Source organism: Saccopteryx leptura, chromosome 3 (genome assembly GCF_036850995.1).
Source record: "Saccopteryx leptura isolate mSacLep1 chromosome 3, mSacLep1_pri_phased_curated, whole genome shotgun sequence".
Classification (NCBI taxonomy): Eukaryota; Metazoa; Chordata; class Mammalia; order Chiroptera; family Emballonuridae; genus Saccopteryx; species Saccopteryx leptura.
In genome coordinates, this window is record NC_089505.1 from 103,428,507 (window position 1) to 103,447,430 (window position 18,924).

The 18,924-nt window shown below is 51.2% G+C and overlaps 2 protein-coding genes across 4 annotated transcripts in view; one reads left to right on the top strand and one right to left on the bottom strand.

Moving 5' to 3' along the window:
- The window catches only part of WDTC1 (WD and tetratricopeptide repeats 1), a 61,487-nt gene extending 51,868 nt beyond the window's left edge, over nt 1-9,619 (top strand). For both annotated transcript variants that reach the window (XM_066375556.1, XM_066375557.1), the window contains exons 12-16: nt 94-267; nt 3,302-3,537; nt 5,234-5,411; nt 6,334-6,526; nt 7,677-9,619. In XM_066375556.1, the coding sequence (XP_066231653.1) occupies nt 94-267; nt 3,302-3,537; nt 5,234-5,411; nt 6,334-6,526; nt 7,677-7,874 (979 nt within the window). In that variant the 3' untranslated portion in view covers nt 7,875-9,619. The remainder of the gene's footprint in view (nt 1-93; nt 268-3,301; nt 3,538-5,233; nt 5,412-6,333; nt 6,527-7,676) is intronic.
- Nucleotides 1-18,924, bottom strand: part of KDF1 (keratinocyte differentiation factor 1) — a 339,326-nt gene that overhangs the window by 276,636 nt on the left and 43,766 nt on the right. Inside the window, exon 1 of one of the 2 annotated variants that reach the window (XM_066375584.1) lies at nt 14,163-14,185. The exons of the other annotated variant lie outside the window; for it this stretch is intronic. The gene's annotated coding sequence lies outside the window, so the exon portion shown is untranslated. Of the gene's footprint in view, nt 1-14,162; nt 14,186-18,924 lie in introns of those variants that run through there. 2 annotated transcript variants of the gene reach the window in all.

Below are 18,924 nucleotides of genomic sequence, written 5' to 3' on the forward strand. Positions count from 1 at the left end.
AACCTGGGTGACCCTCAGACAAGGGTACAGACTTCCCAAGGGGCTGCTCTGACCTTCTTAGGCTGGCCTGACTTGGCTGTCTTTCCCCTGTAGCCCCCAGGTAGAGCTGCCCCCATACCTGGAGCGTGTGAAACAACAAGCCAATGAGGCTTTTGCCTGCCAACAGTGGACCCAGGCCATTCAGCTTTATAGCAAGGCCGTGCAGAGGGCCCCTCACAATGCCATGCTCTACGGGAACCGAGCCGCTGCCTACATGAAGCGCAAGTGGTGAGTGGGTCTGGGCCGGGGCAGTGGGTGGAGGCAATGGGCTTGATGGAGCCATGTTGCTGAGGCATCCAGGGAAGGTGGTGGTAACATCCTGCAGCCTTTTTGGGCTTCTTAGGGCCTCTAGGCTGGTGGTGGGCAGGTACCTGACCCATGAGTCAGGAAGTCTCCAGCACCAGGGAAGCTCACAGCTAAGTGGAATGTGTGCACAAGTAGCTTCGACATGGGGCTTTGTTATTAAGTGCTGTGGCCACTGGGGAGATAGGAATTGAGAGACTGGTTAATCCCGACTGTTGGAGATTTGGGCCTTCATTTGGACATTGAAGGAGCAGCGGAATCTTGCTAGATGGAAATGAGGTGTTGGTGAATTTAGTTTATTTGTTTGAAATGACTCTGTAGCTTCTTGACCTTGGAGAGTGCTTTCCTGTGCTCTTAGACTCTTTGGAAGCACAAACAAGATCCCAGATATCTGAAGCTGGCTGTTGAGTCATGCCGGGTTGTAGTGGCGAGTGGCAAAGGAATGGGTCCATATCCTGAAGAACCCTTGATCTTTGGGGAGCCTCGTGGCCCCCAGCCCTTCTGCCTATAGCACCAGCAGGCAAGCAGACAGGCAGACCCCATCCCCCAGCCAGGGCCAGGACTAGAGATGGATAGAGCTGGGCCCACAGCCATTTCTGCTCCGTCTGGCATCCGTCGGCTCTGCCCAGACAGACAGGCCAGCTGGTGTGCCATCGTCTGGCTGCAAGTAGGCAGGCCAGAGAGGGAAGCTTAAGAAACCCTCCCAAGTCAGCAGGATGGTGTGGGGGTTTGGGAAGATGCTACCCCCACAGGCCTTAGCTCAGGCATCAGGAGTTTGCCAAGGGTTCATATGGCAGCCAGACCCAGGAGATGACAGTTTGGGGGCCATCCTGAGGTGTTTTGCCTCTCTGTCCCAGCAGTTGGGTGGGTCCTCATCTAGGCTCTAGCTGAGAGCTATTTTACTCCTGTGTTCTTGCTAAAAGAGGCAGATAAGTTTCCAACCCTTGGGTGCCCTCGACATGTTCTCTGAACTCCTACTACGCACTAGGTACTAGAGACACCAAGTTCTGTCACTCTCAGTTCTTTTGCTCCCAGGGCTCCCAGCCTCTGAACAGGAGACAAAGACATGGACATGGTCCATCGTGGAAGAGAGAGGAAGCAGTAGGTCTTTTTGAATGGTCAGGTGAAGTGCTGACCATTCAAAGAAAGGTTGGGCCACTTTAGCTCGGGGTCAATCAGGAAAGCCTCGGGAAGATGTGGTGCTGAATGGGCCAGAAGTGTGGGCAGGCTTAGACAGGAGATGAAAAGGCGGAGGGACTATGGGGGAAGGACATTCCCAGGGAGATGAAATGGTATGAACAAAGGCATGGGGGTGGGGGCTGACTGAAAAGCTTGTTTGCAGAACAACAAATCCATTTGGCTGGAGCAGAGGGTTTGGGAAGGGACTGGCAGGAGATGAGTCTGTGAGGTAGCCTGGGGCCGGCTTGGGAAGGACTTGGAATGCAGAGCGGTGGTGCGTTTTGGCCTCGATTCAGTGGATGATGGGCAGCTACTGAAGAGCATGAGCAGGAGAGGGTGTGCTGAGGGCCGTCCTTTCAGGGAGATTGATCTGGCAGTGAGTCTGGGTGGGTGAGCCCTGGGGCCAGTCTGCTCTCTCCTCATTCCCACATGCCTGCCACTGACCCCTAGAATGTCACATTCTGGCCCAGGCCAGTCTCCCCAGGGCTGCCATCTGCTCCTGGATGCAGTGGGAGCTGTCACCCTCTGGATTCTGGCTAGTCTCTGGTCTGGCCCTCCCCAGGAGCTCTGAGGGGCACCTTGCAGGCGCTAATTGGGTTTCCAAACAGCGCCTGCTCCCTCATCACAGCCCCTCGCCTGATACTGGCCACACCATGGAAGCACTGTCCCCTGCCTGCCCACACTGGCTAAGCTACTCCAGGGCTGGCTGCCCCTTTGAGTGCCATAGGAGAGGAGGGTCAGGAGGACATTGGCTGTGTCGGGCCCGTGTGGGCCTGTGCAGGAGGGCTGGGAGCTGTGCCGTGGTGGAGGGGCCATGGGCCATGGGCCCTGGGACCGCTGCTTGGCCTAACTGGGTCTTAGGCCCAAAGAAAAACAGAAAAACAGCTCCCAAAGGGGAAGTGCCCCCCGTGACCCATCTGGCTCTCCAGGTGAGAGGTAGGATCCCGTCTATGAGTGCTGGGGGAGTGTGGATCTTACGGTCTGGAGGGGGGGTGGCTCCTTCTTTGACCCTCCCCACTGACTCCCCCACAAGGAAACATTCCCACTTCCCCTCAGGCATGCTTTAGGAGGTTGGAAAAGTGAGTGGGGACGATCAGGAGCTCCCGGTGTGCAGGCCGCCATCGCCCTCCCCTCGCCATCAGCTTCCAGAGAGCTGACTCTGCCAGTCTGTCAGGCCCCATCCTCCATCCCCGGGAGGTAGAGGCCACAGCTGCTGTGGATCAGTCAGCCAGGACAGAGGGGGGTCTGGCTGAGGGCTTGCTGCCTGCTGCTCAGACCCTAAGTCTCCAGCCTGGCACTTCTGGCTTCACCAGACCACAGAAGTGTCCTTGAGGGCCCCCTACCTCAGACATGGCTTTGAAGACCAGTCAGGGGGATTTGAGGAGGTGGATGGAGGAAGAGAGAAGGAGGGCTTGGGGAGCCTGAGACGGGCAGGATGCCAAGCCTTCTGCTGCAGAGCTGCGGGTGGCTGGGGTGATTGGGGGTGCAGTTTCACACTATTTCCAGCAGAGGGCAGCCTGACACTAGGTTTTGCCACACACCCACTTCCCACCCCATCCCACCCCACCCCCAAGACTTCAGAGTTCCTGGCTTGCCCCCCTTAACATACTCTATCTCCTGGGGAACAACCTGGTCTGAGCCAAGATTCTTCATCCCCAAGTACCCTTGCTCTGAGATCTGTCAGAGGTGGGACGGCCACAGAAAGCCGGGGCTGAGCGGGGACGACTCTTTGCTTGCCATATGGCCCCACCTTCAAGCCACACTCTCCTATCTTATCCAGGGATGGTGACCACTACGATGCCCTGAGGGACTGCCTCAAAGCCATCTCCCTAAATCCATGCCATCTGAAGGCACACTTCCGCCTGGCCCGCTGCCTCTTTGAGCTCAAGTACGTGGCTGAGGCCCTGGAGTGCCTGGATGACTTCAAGGGGAAGTTCCCGGAGCAGGCCCACAGCAGCGCTTGTGACGCACTGGGCCGTGACATCACAGCCGCCCTGTTCTCCAAAAACGATGGTGGTGAGAGGGCACTGGGGCGGGGCTGCTGTCACTCTTTCTGTTTGAGGTGCTACATGACATTCTGGAGAGGACGTGTACCTGGGACTGGAGAGGCTTGGGTTCAGATGCTGATTCAGAAATCATGTGACCTTGAGACAGTCACTTGGTTCCTTTGAGACTCAGTTTCCTAATCTGAAAAGGAGGAGGGATGGCACCTCCCGTTCAGTTTCTATTGAGGATTAGCAGTAGCCTGTTCAGAGCACCTAGTGTCATGCCCGGGACTCGGGATAAGAGTTAGCCGAGCGCATTCAGGCAGTGTGGCTTGCAGGGCATTCTGATGCCCTCACAGACGGGCCTGTGGGCATCTGAATGAGGGGCAGCCACCGGGGGCTGTGCTTTCCTGTTGGCACACTTACAGCAGACACAGCAGCAGAGGGAACAGAAGTGCCTTGGGTGCAGGATGTGCAGCCGTGGGCTGCCATCTCTGCTGTGTGGTGACCGTGTGACCTTGGGTAAAGCACAGCCTGTGCAACTGCTGCCTTCCCTGCAGAGAGAGCATCTGAAGCCCTGCCCGGCTCACCCCAGCAGCTTTGGTGAGCATGCTGGGTGATTGTAGTGGGGTCTATACACACGAAAGGTGAGCTCCCTGGGGCAGATGTGGACTCCTGCCTCTCTCCTTTGCAGTTTACTAACCATGCCAGCAATTTGTTTGTTTGAAGTTATGAAGCATCTACCATGTGCCAGGCACTGTGCTGAGTCCTGGAAATATAGCTGTGAACATGTCAGATGGGATTTCTGTATTCGTGGAGTTTACAGCCTAGTGAGGGAACCAAACAAAGGAGAAACAAAGAGTGCTGGGTGCCGTGGGGACCCGATGTGGTGTCGGTTTATGGGGGAAGGCTTTATGGCAGTCTGGGGTTTTGTTTTAATTTTTCCTTTGATGGGGGGGGAGCATCAACTCGTTGTTCTGTCTAGTTGTGCATTGTTGATTGCTTCTTGTACATGCCCTGACTGGGGGTTGACCCTGTAACCATGGTTTGCCGGGAGGACACTTATCCACTGAGCCACCCGGTCAGGGCTAGTCTGGGGTTCTTGTAGAAGAGACTTTTAAGCTGAGCTCTCAAGGATGAGAAGGAAGTGTTGAGTAGATACAAAGTGTGGGAAGCTGTGGGAAGTGACTAGTTCCTGGCATAGGCACCAGCATGTGCAGAGGCCCTGAAGCAGCCAGGAACAAGGCACTTTTAAGAAAACTGGTGTGATTTTACCCAAAGCCCTTAACCTATCAGTACCTCAGTTGGGATCCATGATAACTTGTCTTCAAAAGAGGAAGGGCTTGGACCTCACTGCCTTTGGAACTATAGATCTATTTAGAAAAATCGCCTCCTCAAGCTTTCTTGGTAGTGCTTTACCCTCTCCCCCTCTCACCTCCACAAAAACAGACCATGGGCCTCTGCATCCTTGGGGCTTCCAGACATTATTCAGGGACCTGAGCGAAGGCCCTCCTGGCATAGAAATCTCCTCTTGAATATCCTCAAGGGCTGGATCCAAAGATGCTTCTCTCCCACAGTCGTTCCCAGTTTTCCAGGGTAGGGTTAAGGGCATGTAGCCCACATTGCTAGTGCTTGGGCTGAAAACAGGACTAAGACTAAGGGTGGAGGGAGATGGGGGAGGGGAGAGAGGGACGGGACTCTCACCTTCCCTTGCTCTCTGCCCCCAGAGGAGAAGAAGGGAGCTGGTGGTGGCGGAGGCCCTGTCCGCCTCCGCAGCACAAGCCGCAAGGACTCCATCTCAGAAGACGAGATGGTGCTGCGGGAGCGAAGCTACGACTATCAGTTCCGCTACTGTGGCCACTGCAACACCACCACGGATATCAAGGAGGCCAACTTCTTCGGCAGGTCCGAGGCCCTGATGAGGAGCCGGGCACAGCCTGGCTGGGCAGCAGGAGGCTGGGGGGCATAATTCTTCTAGAAAAGTTTCAACTCTGTGCTCTGCCTCTGTACCCTTGGTTACATGGCTTTACCTCTGTGGGCCTCAGTTTCTTCATCCATAAAATGAAACCAAGGACCCCCACTCATGGAGCCACAATGAGGACTAATGAGATTATTCGGTGCAGTGCCTGGACTGTTCCATCTCCCACCTCCTCCTCCTGTCTCCATGTGCAGAGTTTGGTTTCTTTATCTGGGTGCTGGAGCCTCCCTCTGCTGGGGTATGCGGCAAGGGCCCGCAGAGACCGCCAACCTTGGCACACCTATCATGTGCTCAGAACAGTGCCCCGGGTACTGAGGGACGGAGTCTGTCTCCTAGACACCGTCACCCCAACCCCGCTTTGTAGATGTTGCACTTTCTCTGTTAGGCAAGACACATGAACATGGATCAGTAATCTCTCCACCGAGATCCCCCTGAATGCCCATGGTGTGTGAGGGCAGATGTGCTGTAGGATTTGGGGTCTTGATCTGGAGGACAAGAAGGAAGATCTAGGACACTGAAGGAAGGCTCAGACAAGGGTGTCCCACAACACGAAATCTGATCCTGGCACCCAAGGAGCTTAGGATGTACTTCGAGGGATGGTATCTGGGAGGGACCCAGGCAGTCCATGACCTCAGTTTAAGGGAATAGTTAAACAGTCACTTGAGCCCTACAGTGTGAGCGGACTGCCATGTGCTGAGTCAAGTGAAGACCTCGGAGTTTGGGGGGCTGAGCAGCTACAGAATTCCCTACTCCCCTTGCCCTAAGCCACACAGCCTCTACTTGAGTCTACTTGAGGCTGCAGGGCAGTGCACACCTGACCTCCCTGCCCTCTGTCCCTCCCCCCACCAGCAATGCGCAGTACATCGTCAGTGGCTCTGACGACGGCTCCTTCTTCATCTGGGAGAAGGAGACCACCAACCTCGTCCGCGTGCTCCAAGGGGACGAGTCCATCGTCAACTGCTTGCAGCCGCACCCCAGCTACTGCTTCCTGGCCACCAGCGGCATCGACCCTGTCGTTCGGCTGTGGAATCCCCGGCCAGAGGTGAGGGTGCGGACAAGGTGGCTGAAGCCAGACAGGAGGAGGGCAGGACAGCCTGCGTGCAGGCCTCCGGGGCTGAGCCTGTGAGGGTCGGGAAGGGAAGGGAGTCCAGGGGGTAGGAGCTGCTAGGGGGACGAGCCCACGGCTGTGGAAGTGGGGCCTCATCCTGACAGTTCCTGACGCAGTGGGCAGTTCCAGGGACAAGAGTTGGCTCCTCCTCTGAGCACACTGTGAAGATGAGTCTCACATACAGGACAGAGCGACCAGGGACAGGGCAGGGAGGGAACCAAACCAGCTCCAGCACAGTCATGAGAACAGGCCCCTCCCTCACTGCTGTGGTGAGTCCCCGAGAAGCCGAGCAGAGGGCTGTCCCTCAGTCACATGGAAGTGCTCAGGCTTTGGGGTCTGGTGGGCCTGAGTTTGCTTTAAAGATTGGAGAAGTGATGCCTATGAGGTATCACTTAGGACAGTGTCCTGGGAGTCCCTTCCACTCCCAGGGCGGGTGGCCAGAGGCTTCCAGTGCCTTCTGCCCCATCTCCTCCCTCTTCCCAGCTGGCAAAACAGAAGGCAAGTGGTGTATCTAATTCCTAAGTCAGTTTGCTGCGAATTCTACAGAGAGAGGGTGCAGCGTCCTCCCTTGACAGGAGAGGAGAAGATAAAGGAAGGGCTGTTGGGGGTGACAGCAGCAAGGGTGAGGTGGGGGGACTTGTGTCTGCACCCCCACTCCATGTATCTAGTACGGGCCCAGCATAGGCTGGTCTGTGTCCTCCCTTGCCTGTGCCCGCGTGCGGGTGCCCTGATGTGATCGGTATGTCCCCATCATTTTCTGGTGCAGACTACGTTATGTACACCCTGATGTGTGTATTTCCCCCAATGTCTATCGCAGCGTTTGCATCCCCCCAAATATATCCAGTGTGTTTTGTCCCCTCCCATGTGGGACACCCATATATAACCCATGGTATGTAGGTCCCTCACAGCTATCCTGGCGTGCGTGTGTGTGTGTCCTGTGCGTCCCCCAGTGTGTGTGCTCCCTCTACCCATGTGCACATATGGACAAACCGATATAAACCCACAGCCTTCTGGTGTGCGCATTCCCCTCCAGTCTGTGTGTGACCGCACACTGTATACCAGAAGAGTGTCGCCTCCCCCACAGAGTGAAGACCTCACTGGCAGAGTTGTGGAGGACATGGAGGGCGCTTCCCAGGCCAACCAGCGACGCATGAATGCAGACCCGCTGGAGGTGATGCTGCTCAACATGGGCTACCGGATCACAGGCCTGAGCAGCGGGGGCGCAGGGGCCTCTGATGACGAGGACAGCTCCGAGGGCCAGGTGCAGTGCCGGCCCAGCTAGACCCTCCTGTCCTGGTCCCAGCCCCTGCTGCTGGCTGGACCCTCCGCCCTGGGCAGGAGGTCAGGGGTTCTGTTTGATTTGTCTTCCCCCCACCCCATTTTTTCATTTCCTCTATTTTGTTTGTAGTTTGGCATTGGGGGTGGGGTTGCTACAACTTGCTGGCTTTCAGACTTTTGGGCAGATTGCCCTTGACTGACCCCAGCCCTGAGCAAGAGAGCAGGAGGGGAAGCCCCTCCGTGTGCCCCCCACCACCCGCTTCCAGGTCCCGGGAGGGCTCTGGCCTGCCTCAGGCGTCCAGGCAAGGCTGAAACCAGCTTCAAGGACTGCCCCACCCTTCAGTTGGCAGCAGGGAGGGGAGTGGGACTCACAGTCCATAAGGGCTCGCCTTGACCTGTTGCCACTCTTGCTCCCTGCCTGGCAAGGCTAGTTCCCTGTGGTCTTCAGGGAAGGTTCTGACAAAGGATGGGGTTCCACCATCCCTCCAGAGCCACTGTGTTGGGGTGGAAACGGAAGGAAGGAGTGGGAGCAAGGTGGGTGAGGCCGGGCCATTGCGCCTCTGGGATTCAGCCTTCCCCAAGGACCCTGGCAAGGGCGGGCACACATGGTCCCCTGCCGGCTGGTGCCAGCCCCCTGCACTACAGCAACTCTCCTCTCGGGTGCTCCTGGCCTCACTGTGACCTTCCTGCCAGAGCCCCAGCCAGCCCACTCCTGCTGAGGTGGCGCTCCCTGCTAAGGGCCCTCTCGCCCTTTCTGCCCTCCCTCCCAGCCACATGCAGAGCCGCCACAAAGACCAAAGAAGTGATGGCTTTTCTCTGTCCCCTGCTGCTGTGGGAGGAGGAGGGTGAGTCTCCTGAGCCACTCAGATGGGAAAGTCCCCAACTCAGCCCCCTCCCTCCTCAGCAGCCCGAAGCTTTACACTGGATGCAGCGGCCCCCGCCACCCACCATGCCTCCCTCTCTGTCCCCTTGGCTCTCAGCTCAGGAGCTGCTCCTGGTGGTTGGTTCATTCTCCCCCCCTCTCCCTCCTTCTCCCCCTCAGTGCTTACTTGGCTCCAGCCCTCCAGCTGCAGCCTCTGGGGAGAAGCAGCCTCCTTTCTTCTTTTTCTCCCTCCCTTCTTCCGCCCTGCCTCTGCCAGGTGCCTCCTCTCAGTCAGCCTTCAGAGCAGCCCTGGAGACAGGAGGGCCATGTTAAAAGCTTTTTCACAGTTTTAAGAAGACACAAAGTAGTGGGCAGGAGGGGGGTCTGAGGATAGTAGTGGGGGGTCTGGCACCATCTCATCTTGCTTTAATCCCAGCAACACAGGTGGCAGTTTCTCTCCCTTCCTCCCCGTCCCTGTCTCCATTCCCCGTTCCCCTGTTCCCACCCCTCTCTCCTAGCTTGGTAATGAAGTGTATTTATTGGCGAAGGAAACAGCTGCTGCTGCTTCTCCTGCTGCTGGGACTTGCTCCCCTGTCTCTTCTCCATGACTTTTCTGCAGCCAGGGAAGGGAGAGCTGGGAGGATTGGGGATGGGCCCAGAGGCCCCTTTGCTTTCCTGTGTTCAAGCTGCCCACCATTTCCTCTCTCCCTGCTACCTGCCGCCGCCCTGCCCCTCTGCGCCCTGCCTGTCCGCCCGCCCGGCTGGGCCCTGCAGTGTGGAGAGACACATAAGCCTTACTGTCCTCTGGGGGCAGGAGCCGAGCCTTTTTGTTGCTCTGCTCCCAGAAGAGTGAGGGTGACGCAATTGATTAAAACCGTTTTGTTCTAGGTGTGGCTAGTGGCATCTGTGGGGTGCAAATGGGTCTTGGGGCCAAAGTGAGAGTACTTGATCCCTCACCTCTGTAGCTCTGTGACTGAGTAACCACACCCCTCCCAGGCAGGTCCCTGTGATCTGTGGCCACCAGCCTAGCAGGGCTCAGTCCAGAGCCAGCACTGGTAGCTGTGAATTGCAATAATCAGCTCTCATTCTCTGGTTGGTTTTCTCATCTGTAAAATAATGCAGTTTGGGGTCTTAGTGGTTTTCAAACTTTTAAATTAGAACCCAAACAAGAAGTAGACATTTTACATTGTGACCCAGGATACCTATGCTTATTTGTGTGTATATAATGAACATAAGTTTTACACAGTAATACCCTTGCTACATGCAATGTGTTCTATTTACCATTCTGTTTTATTAAGGAGAAAAAAATGCTGCTTCTAACACACTAATTTGACTTCCTAGCCTGCGGGGTTTTTAGGTGTCCTGGACTGGAGGATTTCTTAGACCAGAGGTGCCCAAACTTGCTCAGCCCACAACACCTCCAGCATTAGCACCTTGGTAATTTTGTCATGGAACCTCTAACCCAAAATACCTCACAGTTTGATTTAGTAAGCAGTTAAACTAAGAATTTATGTCTTACCAAGACAGTCATCATTTAAAAAAATAATACATATAAATGAAAAAAAAAATTTTTTATTTCTTTCTTAAACAACTACAGTAACTAATGGGATCTGTGTGCTTGGTGGGCACCGAAAAACATGCCAGACTTTCTAATCAGATTGGAAACCACCACCCTCACTTCCTGTTGCATGTTGACTTTTATTTGCCTTTTATCACAGCAGCCACTAAAAACCTAGCTTCTCAAAGATGCCAAAGGGCTGTAGCGCAGCCTAATCATGAAACTGGGAACTACCTGAGCCAGTTCTCTCCAGAGCCAACAGATGCTGAATATCTCAAATTTAAAATACCCTACTGTGCCCCCTGTGAATTTGACGTGGCTCCCTAAGGCGCCTTGATGTGCAGCTTGGGAACTGTAGTTCAGTACTGTGGGAACAATAGTTTCACTACTGAAATGTTGTTATCCTGTTTGCACATTTGAAAAGAATCAGGCTGGGGCCAGCAGGGCACACTGGGCTGTGCCGGAGGCCGACAGGAAAGAGGGCCTGCAGAAGCACAATAGGTGGTGTGTGTATGGAGCAGGTGCTGTGGGCTGGGAGCATTCCTCCGTGTTCCCAAACTGAAGTGTGCAGAAGCTCTTGCAAAACATTTGCAGACCTGCCTTACCAGGCGGTGGTGCAGTGGACAGGGCGTCGGACTGGGATGCGGAGGACCCAGGTTCGAGACCCCGAGGTCGCCAGCTTGAGCGCGGGCTCATCTGGTTTGAGCAAAGCTCACCAGCTTGGACCCAAGGTCACTGGCTTGAGCAAGGGGTTACTCGGTCTGCTGTAACCCCACGGTCAAGGCACATATGAGAAAACATTTGCAGACCAGGCAGGGGAAAGACAATGTTCCAGGCTGAGAGAGTGTAGTGCAAAGTCCCAGAATCCCTCACGGAGCCTGACTGATGCAGTTCATCTGCATTGCTGAGGGAGGGGTGACCCATGGACTGAAGGGGCAGTCAAGTTGTGGAGGGCTCCCTTTGCTTGGTAAGAGCCTGTAGGTTTAATCCGGTTTAATCCTGTAAGCAGGAGCCACTGGAAGACTTCTCTAGGGGGCTCCCTTCCATTTGGAGATGGTACTCATTTTTTTATTTTTTAAATTAATAGACTTTATTTTTATTAATGTTTTGTTGATTTTAGAGAGAGAGGAAGGGAGAGAGGGAGAAAGACAGGAACATCTATCTGTTCCTCTATATGCCCTGACCAGAAATTGAACCGGCAACCTCTGAGCTTCAGAATGATGCTCTAACCAACTGAGCTGTTCAGCCAGGGAAGAAACTTATAGACTTTATTTTATTTTATTTTTTGACAGAGACAGAGAGTCAAAGAGAGGAACAGATAGGGACAGACAGAAAGGAAGAGAGATGAGAAGCATCAGTTCTTTGTTGCGGCACCTTAGTTGTTCATTGATTGCTTTCTCAGATGTGCCTTGACCAGGGGGCTCCAGTTGAGTCAATGACTCCTTGCTCAAGCCAGCAACCTTGGGCTTCTAGCCAAGGATCATGGAGTCATCCATGTCTATGATCCCACACTCAAGCTGGCAACCTTCAGGTTTCAAACCTGGGTCTTCAGTATCCCTAGCCAACGCTCTATCCACTGCGCCATTGCCTGTCAGGCTTAATGAATTAATACTGATACATTATTATTAACTAAAATCTGTAGTTAACAATAGGGTTGCCTGACCCATGGTGGCGCAGTGGATAGAGCATCGACCTGGGATGCTGAGGTCCCAGGTCCAAAACCCTGAGAATGCTGGCTTGAGTACAGGCATATACCAGCTTGAGCATGGGGTTACAGGCTTCAGTGTTGGACCATCAACATGATCCCATGGTCGCTGGCTTAGCCCAAGATCTTCAGCAAGGGGTCACTGGTTTGGCTAGAGCCACTCCCTCATCAAGGCACATATGAAAAGCAATCAATGAACAACTAGAGTGTTGCAACTTTGAGTTGATACTTTTCCTCCCTCTCCCTCTCTCTCAAAAAAATGGGGTTCACCCTTTGTATTGTACAGTTCTGTGGGGGGGTTGTTGGGGTTTTTTGTATTTTTCTGAACTTAGAAGCGAGAAAGCAGTCAGACAGACTCCTGCATGCGCCCGACCAGGATCCACCCACATGCCCACCAGGGGGTGATGCTCTGCCCATCTGGGGTGTTGCTTCCTTGCAGTCGGAGCCATTCTAGTGCCTGAGGCGGAGGCCATGGAACCGTCCTCAACGCCCAGGCCAACTTTGCTCCTATGGAGCCTTGGCTGTGGGGAGGGGAAGAGAGAGATAGAGAGGAAGGAGAGGGGGAGGGGTGGAGAAGCAGATGGACGCTTCTCCCATGTACCCTGGCCGGGAATTGAACCTGGGACTTCCAAATGCCGGGCTGACGCTCTACCGCTGAGCCAACCGGCCAGGGCCAGTTCTGTGGGTTTTGACAAATGCATGATGTCATGTGTCCACTATTAACACTGTCATACAGAACACTGTGTTCCACCTATTCAGCCCTCATCAGCAACTCCCTCAATAAAAAAGAAGTAAAAAAAGAAAAAATAAATATAAAAGCAGTACTTAGGAATAAATCTGACAAAGTATATACAAGATCTATATAACAAAAACTACAAATTGATGAAAAAAATCAAGGATAATCTAAGCAAGTAGATATTCCATGCTCATGGATAAAAAGACAATATTACTAAGATGTCATTTCTTCCCAATTTGGTCTATAGCTTCAATGAAATCCCAATTGAAATCCAAGCAAGTTATTTTTGGATTATTGACAATTTTTTAAGTTTATAAAGATTGTCAAAAGACCCAGAATAGCCAACACAATAAAGTCAAAGAAGAACAAAGTCGGAGGATTGATGTTACCCAACCTCAAGACTTACCATAAAGCTACAATAATCAAGATAGTGTGGTCTTGCAAAGAATAGACAAATAAATTAGTGGAATGAATAGAGATCCCAGAAGTAGATCCACATAAATACAGTCAATGGATCTTTAACAAAGGAGCAAAGTCAATTTAATGTAGAAAGAATAGTTTTTCAACAAGTAGTGCTGGAATAATTGGACATCTACATGCAAAAATATGGAGCTAAACACTGATTTTATACCATTCACAAAAATGTACTCAAAATAGATCATAAGCCTAAATGTAAAACACAAAAGGATGAAACTTCTAGAAGATAAAGAGGAGAAAATCTCAGTGACCTTGAGTTTAGCAAGGACTTTCTAGATGCAACATCAAAAGCATAATCCAAGAGCCCTGGCTGATTGGTATCGGCTCGGCGTGTGGAAATCCTGGGTTTGATTCCCTGCCAGCACACACAGAAGTGCCCATCTGCTTCTCCACCCTTCTCCTTCTTTCTCTCTATCTCTCTCTTCCCCTCCCACAGCCAAGGCTCCATTGGAGCAAAGTTGTCCTGGGCACTGAGGATGGCTCCGATTGCAGCAGAGCAACGCCCCAGATGGGCCGAGCATCACCCCCTAGTGGGCATGCCGGGTGGATCCCAGTCAGGCGCATGTGGAGTCTGTGTGCCTCCCCCGGCTTCTCACTTTGGAAAAATACAAAAAAAAAAGAAAAGAAAAGCATAATCTACGAAATAAAAAAACTGTTAAGTTGAACATTAAAAACTTCTATTCTGCCTGAGCTGTGGTGGCACAGTGGATAAAGCATCAACCTGGGATGCTAAGGTTGCTGGTTTGAAACCCTGGACTTGCCCAGTCAAGGCACATATGGGAGTTGATGCTTCCTGCTCCTCCCCCCTCCTCTTTTTCTCTCCCCCCTCTCTAAAAATTAATGATTAAAATCTTTAAAAAAATTTTTTTAAACTTCTGCTCTAGGAAATCACTTAAGAGAATGAAAAAGACAAGGACTGGGAAAATTTTTGCAAAATACATCAGATAGCCTGACCTGTGATGGCGCAGTGGATAAAGCGTTGACCTGGAACACTGAGGTCACCGGTTCAAAACCCTGCACTTGTCTGGTCAAGGCACATATGGGAGTTGGTGCTTCCTGTTCCTCCCCACCCCTCTCTCTCTCTCTCTCTCTCTCTCTCTCTCCTCTTTGAAATGAATAAATTTTTAAAAAATTAAAAAAAAACAGTAGTGTTAACAAAAAAATCAGATAATATGAAAACCTAATTTAGAAAATGGTCAAAAGATCTGAACAGACACCTCACCAAAGAGGATATACAGGTGACTAATGAACATATGAAAAGATAGATGCTCAGCATTATGTCATTAGGGAATTACAAATCAGTGAAATCACTACACACCTTTAGCATGGCTAGAATCCAAAAAACTGACAACACCAAATGGTAGCAATGATATGGAGCAACGGGAACTCATTGCTGGTGTGAAGCAAAATGTTACAGCCACTTTGGAAGACAGTTTGGCAGTTTCTTACAAAGAAATACAGCATTACCATAGGATCCAGCACTTGCTCTCCTTAGTAATTACTCAAATGAGTTGAAAACTTAGGTCTGCTTAAAAACCTATGCAAATGTTTACAGCAACTTTATTTTTAATTGCCAAAATCTGGAAGCAACCAATGACTTCTTCAAAACATGGACGTATAAAGTGTGGTACAGGCATACAATGGATAGTACTCAGCGATAAAAAGAAAGGAGCTCACAAGCCACAAAGACGTGGAGAAATCTTAGGTGCGTAATGCTTGGTGAAAGAAGCCAGTCTGAAAGCCACACTGTATGATTCCAACTATCTGACATTCTGGAAAAAGCAAAACTATAGACAGTAAAAAGATCCCTGGTGCTCCATTTTTAATGTGTTTCCACATGTGTGACTCATCCAAAGTTCCCAGCAGCCTGCTGATAGAGAGCCTGGGGCTCAGCTAAGCCCACACAGTGAGCGTATAGCAAAACAGACATTAGGATTGGGGCTCCTGTGTTTGTGGTGTAGCCCCAGAGGTCTGCTGCAGGTCTTTGTGCTTAGGAGCATGCTGAAATGTGGTTGCAGAACTTAAAAGACAGTTAAGAGATCATCTAGCTCAGAGGTTCTTAGCTCTGACTATACATCAGTATCACCCATCCATTATTTTAAGCATCTGATATTCATTCTAATTACCACCAGAGCTGAGAACCACTGATCTAGCCCTGCCCCTACATTGTACAAATAGGGAGGAGTTCCAAAGAGGGGCAGGGAAAAGGGACAGGCTGTCTAAGGACCCCAGTGAATTAGAAGCAAACCCAGGACTGGATTCCTAATCTCTAATTGCTGGTCCAATTCTTTAAAATAACTTTCTTATTCAATGTCATGAAACTTTTTGAGCTCCTCCTCTGTGCCTCACACTGACTTAATGAAAATGTACCCAACCAACTAGCCCCTGCCCCTCTGGAGCCTCCACAGTATTTGGAAGACGTGCAATAGCAAACATGGGGGTTGTGTGAGATCCCTGCATGTTGTATTTCACTGGGAACTGTGAGTCCTCCCCCATACATCTGCCATGGACTGCTCTGCTGTGTGCCAGGTTCTGTGCCTGGCAGGGGAGGAAGGCATTCTGATGGACACATGGCACACATGAGGCACTCTATTTGGGCTTGTTCTTCCTGCTCCCAAGCCATTTCTTTTTTTTATAAGTTCTGGCCTGACCTGTGGTGGCACAGTGGATAAAGCATTGACCTGGAACACTGAGGTCACTGGTTTGAAACCCTGGGCTTGCCTGGTCAAGGCACATATGGGAGTTGATGCTTCCTGCTCCTCCCTCCTTCTCTCTCCCTCCCTTTCTCTCTCTCCTCTCTAAAATGAATAAAGTCTTTTAAAAATAAATAAATAAACAAAATTAAGTTCTAGTCCTAATGAGGTCATCATTTACACCTGTGTTATGGTGAATTACAGAATCTCAGGCTGGCCTCATCCACTCAAAGGCCCTAAAGAGGTCACCAGCAGAGACAGCCCAGGTTTGAGGTTCAGAACCCTAACTGTCTAATATATGCTTAGACTTCCGGAAAGTTCCTGAACCTCTCTCAACTCATTTTCTTTATTGGTAAAATGGATGTTACCCATTTACCTCCTCTAGTTACTTTACTACATTGTAAGGAGGCTGCAAATCATAATGAGATTATATATATGCCATCAAAATGCGTTTTAAATAGTTAAGAGTCCTACAAAGATGATGTGTGGTTTTAACTGCTGTAATAACTAACACTGAGTGTTGGGGGGGGGGGGTTACAAAATGTTCAGGTATAGCCAATCAAACCTTACAAGAACCCTACAAGATGTGAATTATAATTTCCCATTTTAGAGATAAAGAAATTGCTGCCCTGACAGGTTCAATTCCTTTCCTAAGGTATGACAACCACTGAAAGAGAGAGGTTCAAACACTGGGCTTCCTGGCTGACTCATGAGTTCACTTGTTTAACCATAGTGCTTTACTGCCCACCTGGAGGTGGGAGACTTAATTTCTGGTCCTAGCTATGCTTTCGATAATCTTGGGTAAGTCTGTTCATCTATAAAATGAAATGGAAGAGAAAATCGTAAACTCTGATGTCTAAAGGGTCAGAAGTTTGTGCTTAAATGATCCCCTTCTCGGCCTGACCTGTGGTGGCGCAGTGGATAAAGCGTCGACCTGGAAATGCTGAGGTTGCCGGTTCGAAACCCTGGGCTTGCCTGGTCAAGGCACATATGGGAGTTGATGCTTCCTGCTCCTCCCCCCTTCTCTCTCTCTGTCTCTCCCTCTCCTCTCTAAAATGAATAAATTTAAAAAAAAAATTTAAAAAAAAAAAAAAAAAAATGATCCCCTTCTCACCACGAAAAGGCTTAGAGCTATCTTGGAAGACAGTCTAGGGTTTTATGGGGAGAATCCCAGTCTCCAGGAACTAGAGAAGGTAATGAGGGAATAGAAGCAGAAAGGCTGCGGAAGAGAGGACACTACTCTCCCATACACCACACTCACTGCATGACGCCCAGCAGGTTCTTCCTGCAGCCGTGATTGCCCCTGGCTTGGCCCACTTCCCTGGGTTATTGATTCAGGTGATTCTTCCCCAAAGCCTTAAAGGAGGCCATCAACGGTCAACAAATAGCTCCAGTGACATTCTCCAAGCGCTTCCTATTGGTTGGTTCCTGTGCTGAATACAGGAATCAACAGATGCAGTCAGTCAGTACTCTCCTCAAGGAGTTCACAGTCTCTTGGGGGAGACATGTAAACAGCTAATGCTAATGCAAATACACATGAATATTCAATAGGTAGAAATAGCCTCCGTGCTCTGGGAGCAAAGAGGGTGCATTTGCTAGAAACCTTGAAAGTGGTGTAAAAGAGCAGGGAAGGGCATTCTGCTAAAGGAACTGTGAGCAGAGACATGAGAAATGCAGTACAGGGCTCTGTTCTGTCAGGCAGACATCTCAGTGAGGTTAACTTAGCAAGTCCCAAGGGAGACAGAGATGAGGCTGGAAAAGAAGGTTGGAGTTTGGGGCCAGACCATGGGGAGCTTTGAATGCCGGGGTGAGGAGTGAGATGGCCTGAGGGAGGTGGTATGTGAGCCCTGGGGACTTGCACCTGGGGCCAACTGAAGGGTGTCCTGACTCCCACCAAGAGAGAATGTGCCCCGAGTTCACCCTTCAGACAAGCAACAACTTACCCTCCAAGCTTTCCCAGCTTGACAGTTCCAGCTCTGCCCTCCTTCCCTCCCCCAGCGTGCCCTAAAAGTGGATCCAGATGGTCATTCCTATTTTAGGTCGGTGTGTGTTGGGGGAGGGGTAGCTATGAGCCCTATCAATCCTTTCCTGAGCTCTCTGTTAGAGGAGCTTCTTCCAGGATCCTGCTGGGATCCTGAGCCTGGAAGGAAGTGTTAGCCTTTGATGGAGATTTCCCATCTGTCTGTGGGTGATAGGGGTGACAGCAGCAAAGGAGGAAAGGACACAAGCCAGGGAGGTTTGTACGGTGGGTGAAACAAGGTGATGTGTATGTATGAGGCGGGAGGATGGGCTGTGATGGGGAACAAGCCTGGGTTAGGGCCCCAGAGGAAGCAGAGGAGGAGCTGGCTTCTCCCTCCAGGTACCTGGCCTTACTCATGTGCCTGCTTCTTCAGCTGCCTAGGCCAAGGGTAGGAAGGTGCAGGCCATAGGGAAGGGAACATGGGCTCTCTGGTCAGACCCTACTCCTGAGCATTGTGCCTATCAATCTCCATGGGCCCCTTCAAAAAGTCTGGGGCACCTAGAGGTAGCAGGTGATAGGCTAGGTTCCTGCCCTTATACTGTCTATAGCAAGCACGTGGCACCAAGATTATAAATATTTGCCATTCGCTCAATTTAGCAAATATTTATCCAGAAAATGCTATGTGCTAGACACTTCTAGGCACTGGGTTTACAGAAGTAAATAGGGAATTTCTGCCCTCAAGAAGTTTCTAGCTTAGTGGAGGCCAGCAAATGTGCTGTGAAGGAAAAGAGCAGGGTATTCCCAGGGAGATTGCCAGGGGCTTTCTAATTTAGATTGGGTGACGAGGGAAGGGTTTTCTGAGAAAGCGACATTTAATCTGAGATAAATGGAAACGATCCAGTTTAAGTGTTGGAGGACAGGGGGGATTTCAGTCAGAGAACAGTTTGTGCCAGGTTCCCAGGTATGAAAGCATGGCACATGAGAGGAACTGAAAAAAGGCCAGGGTGGCTATAGAATAGTGAACAAATAAGAAAAGGCCATAGTCCAGACACAGGGCCTTGTA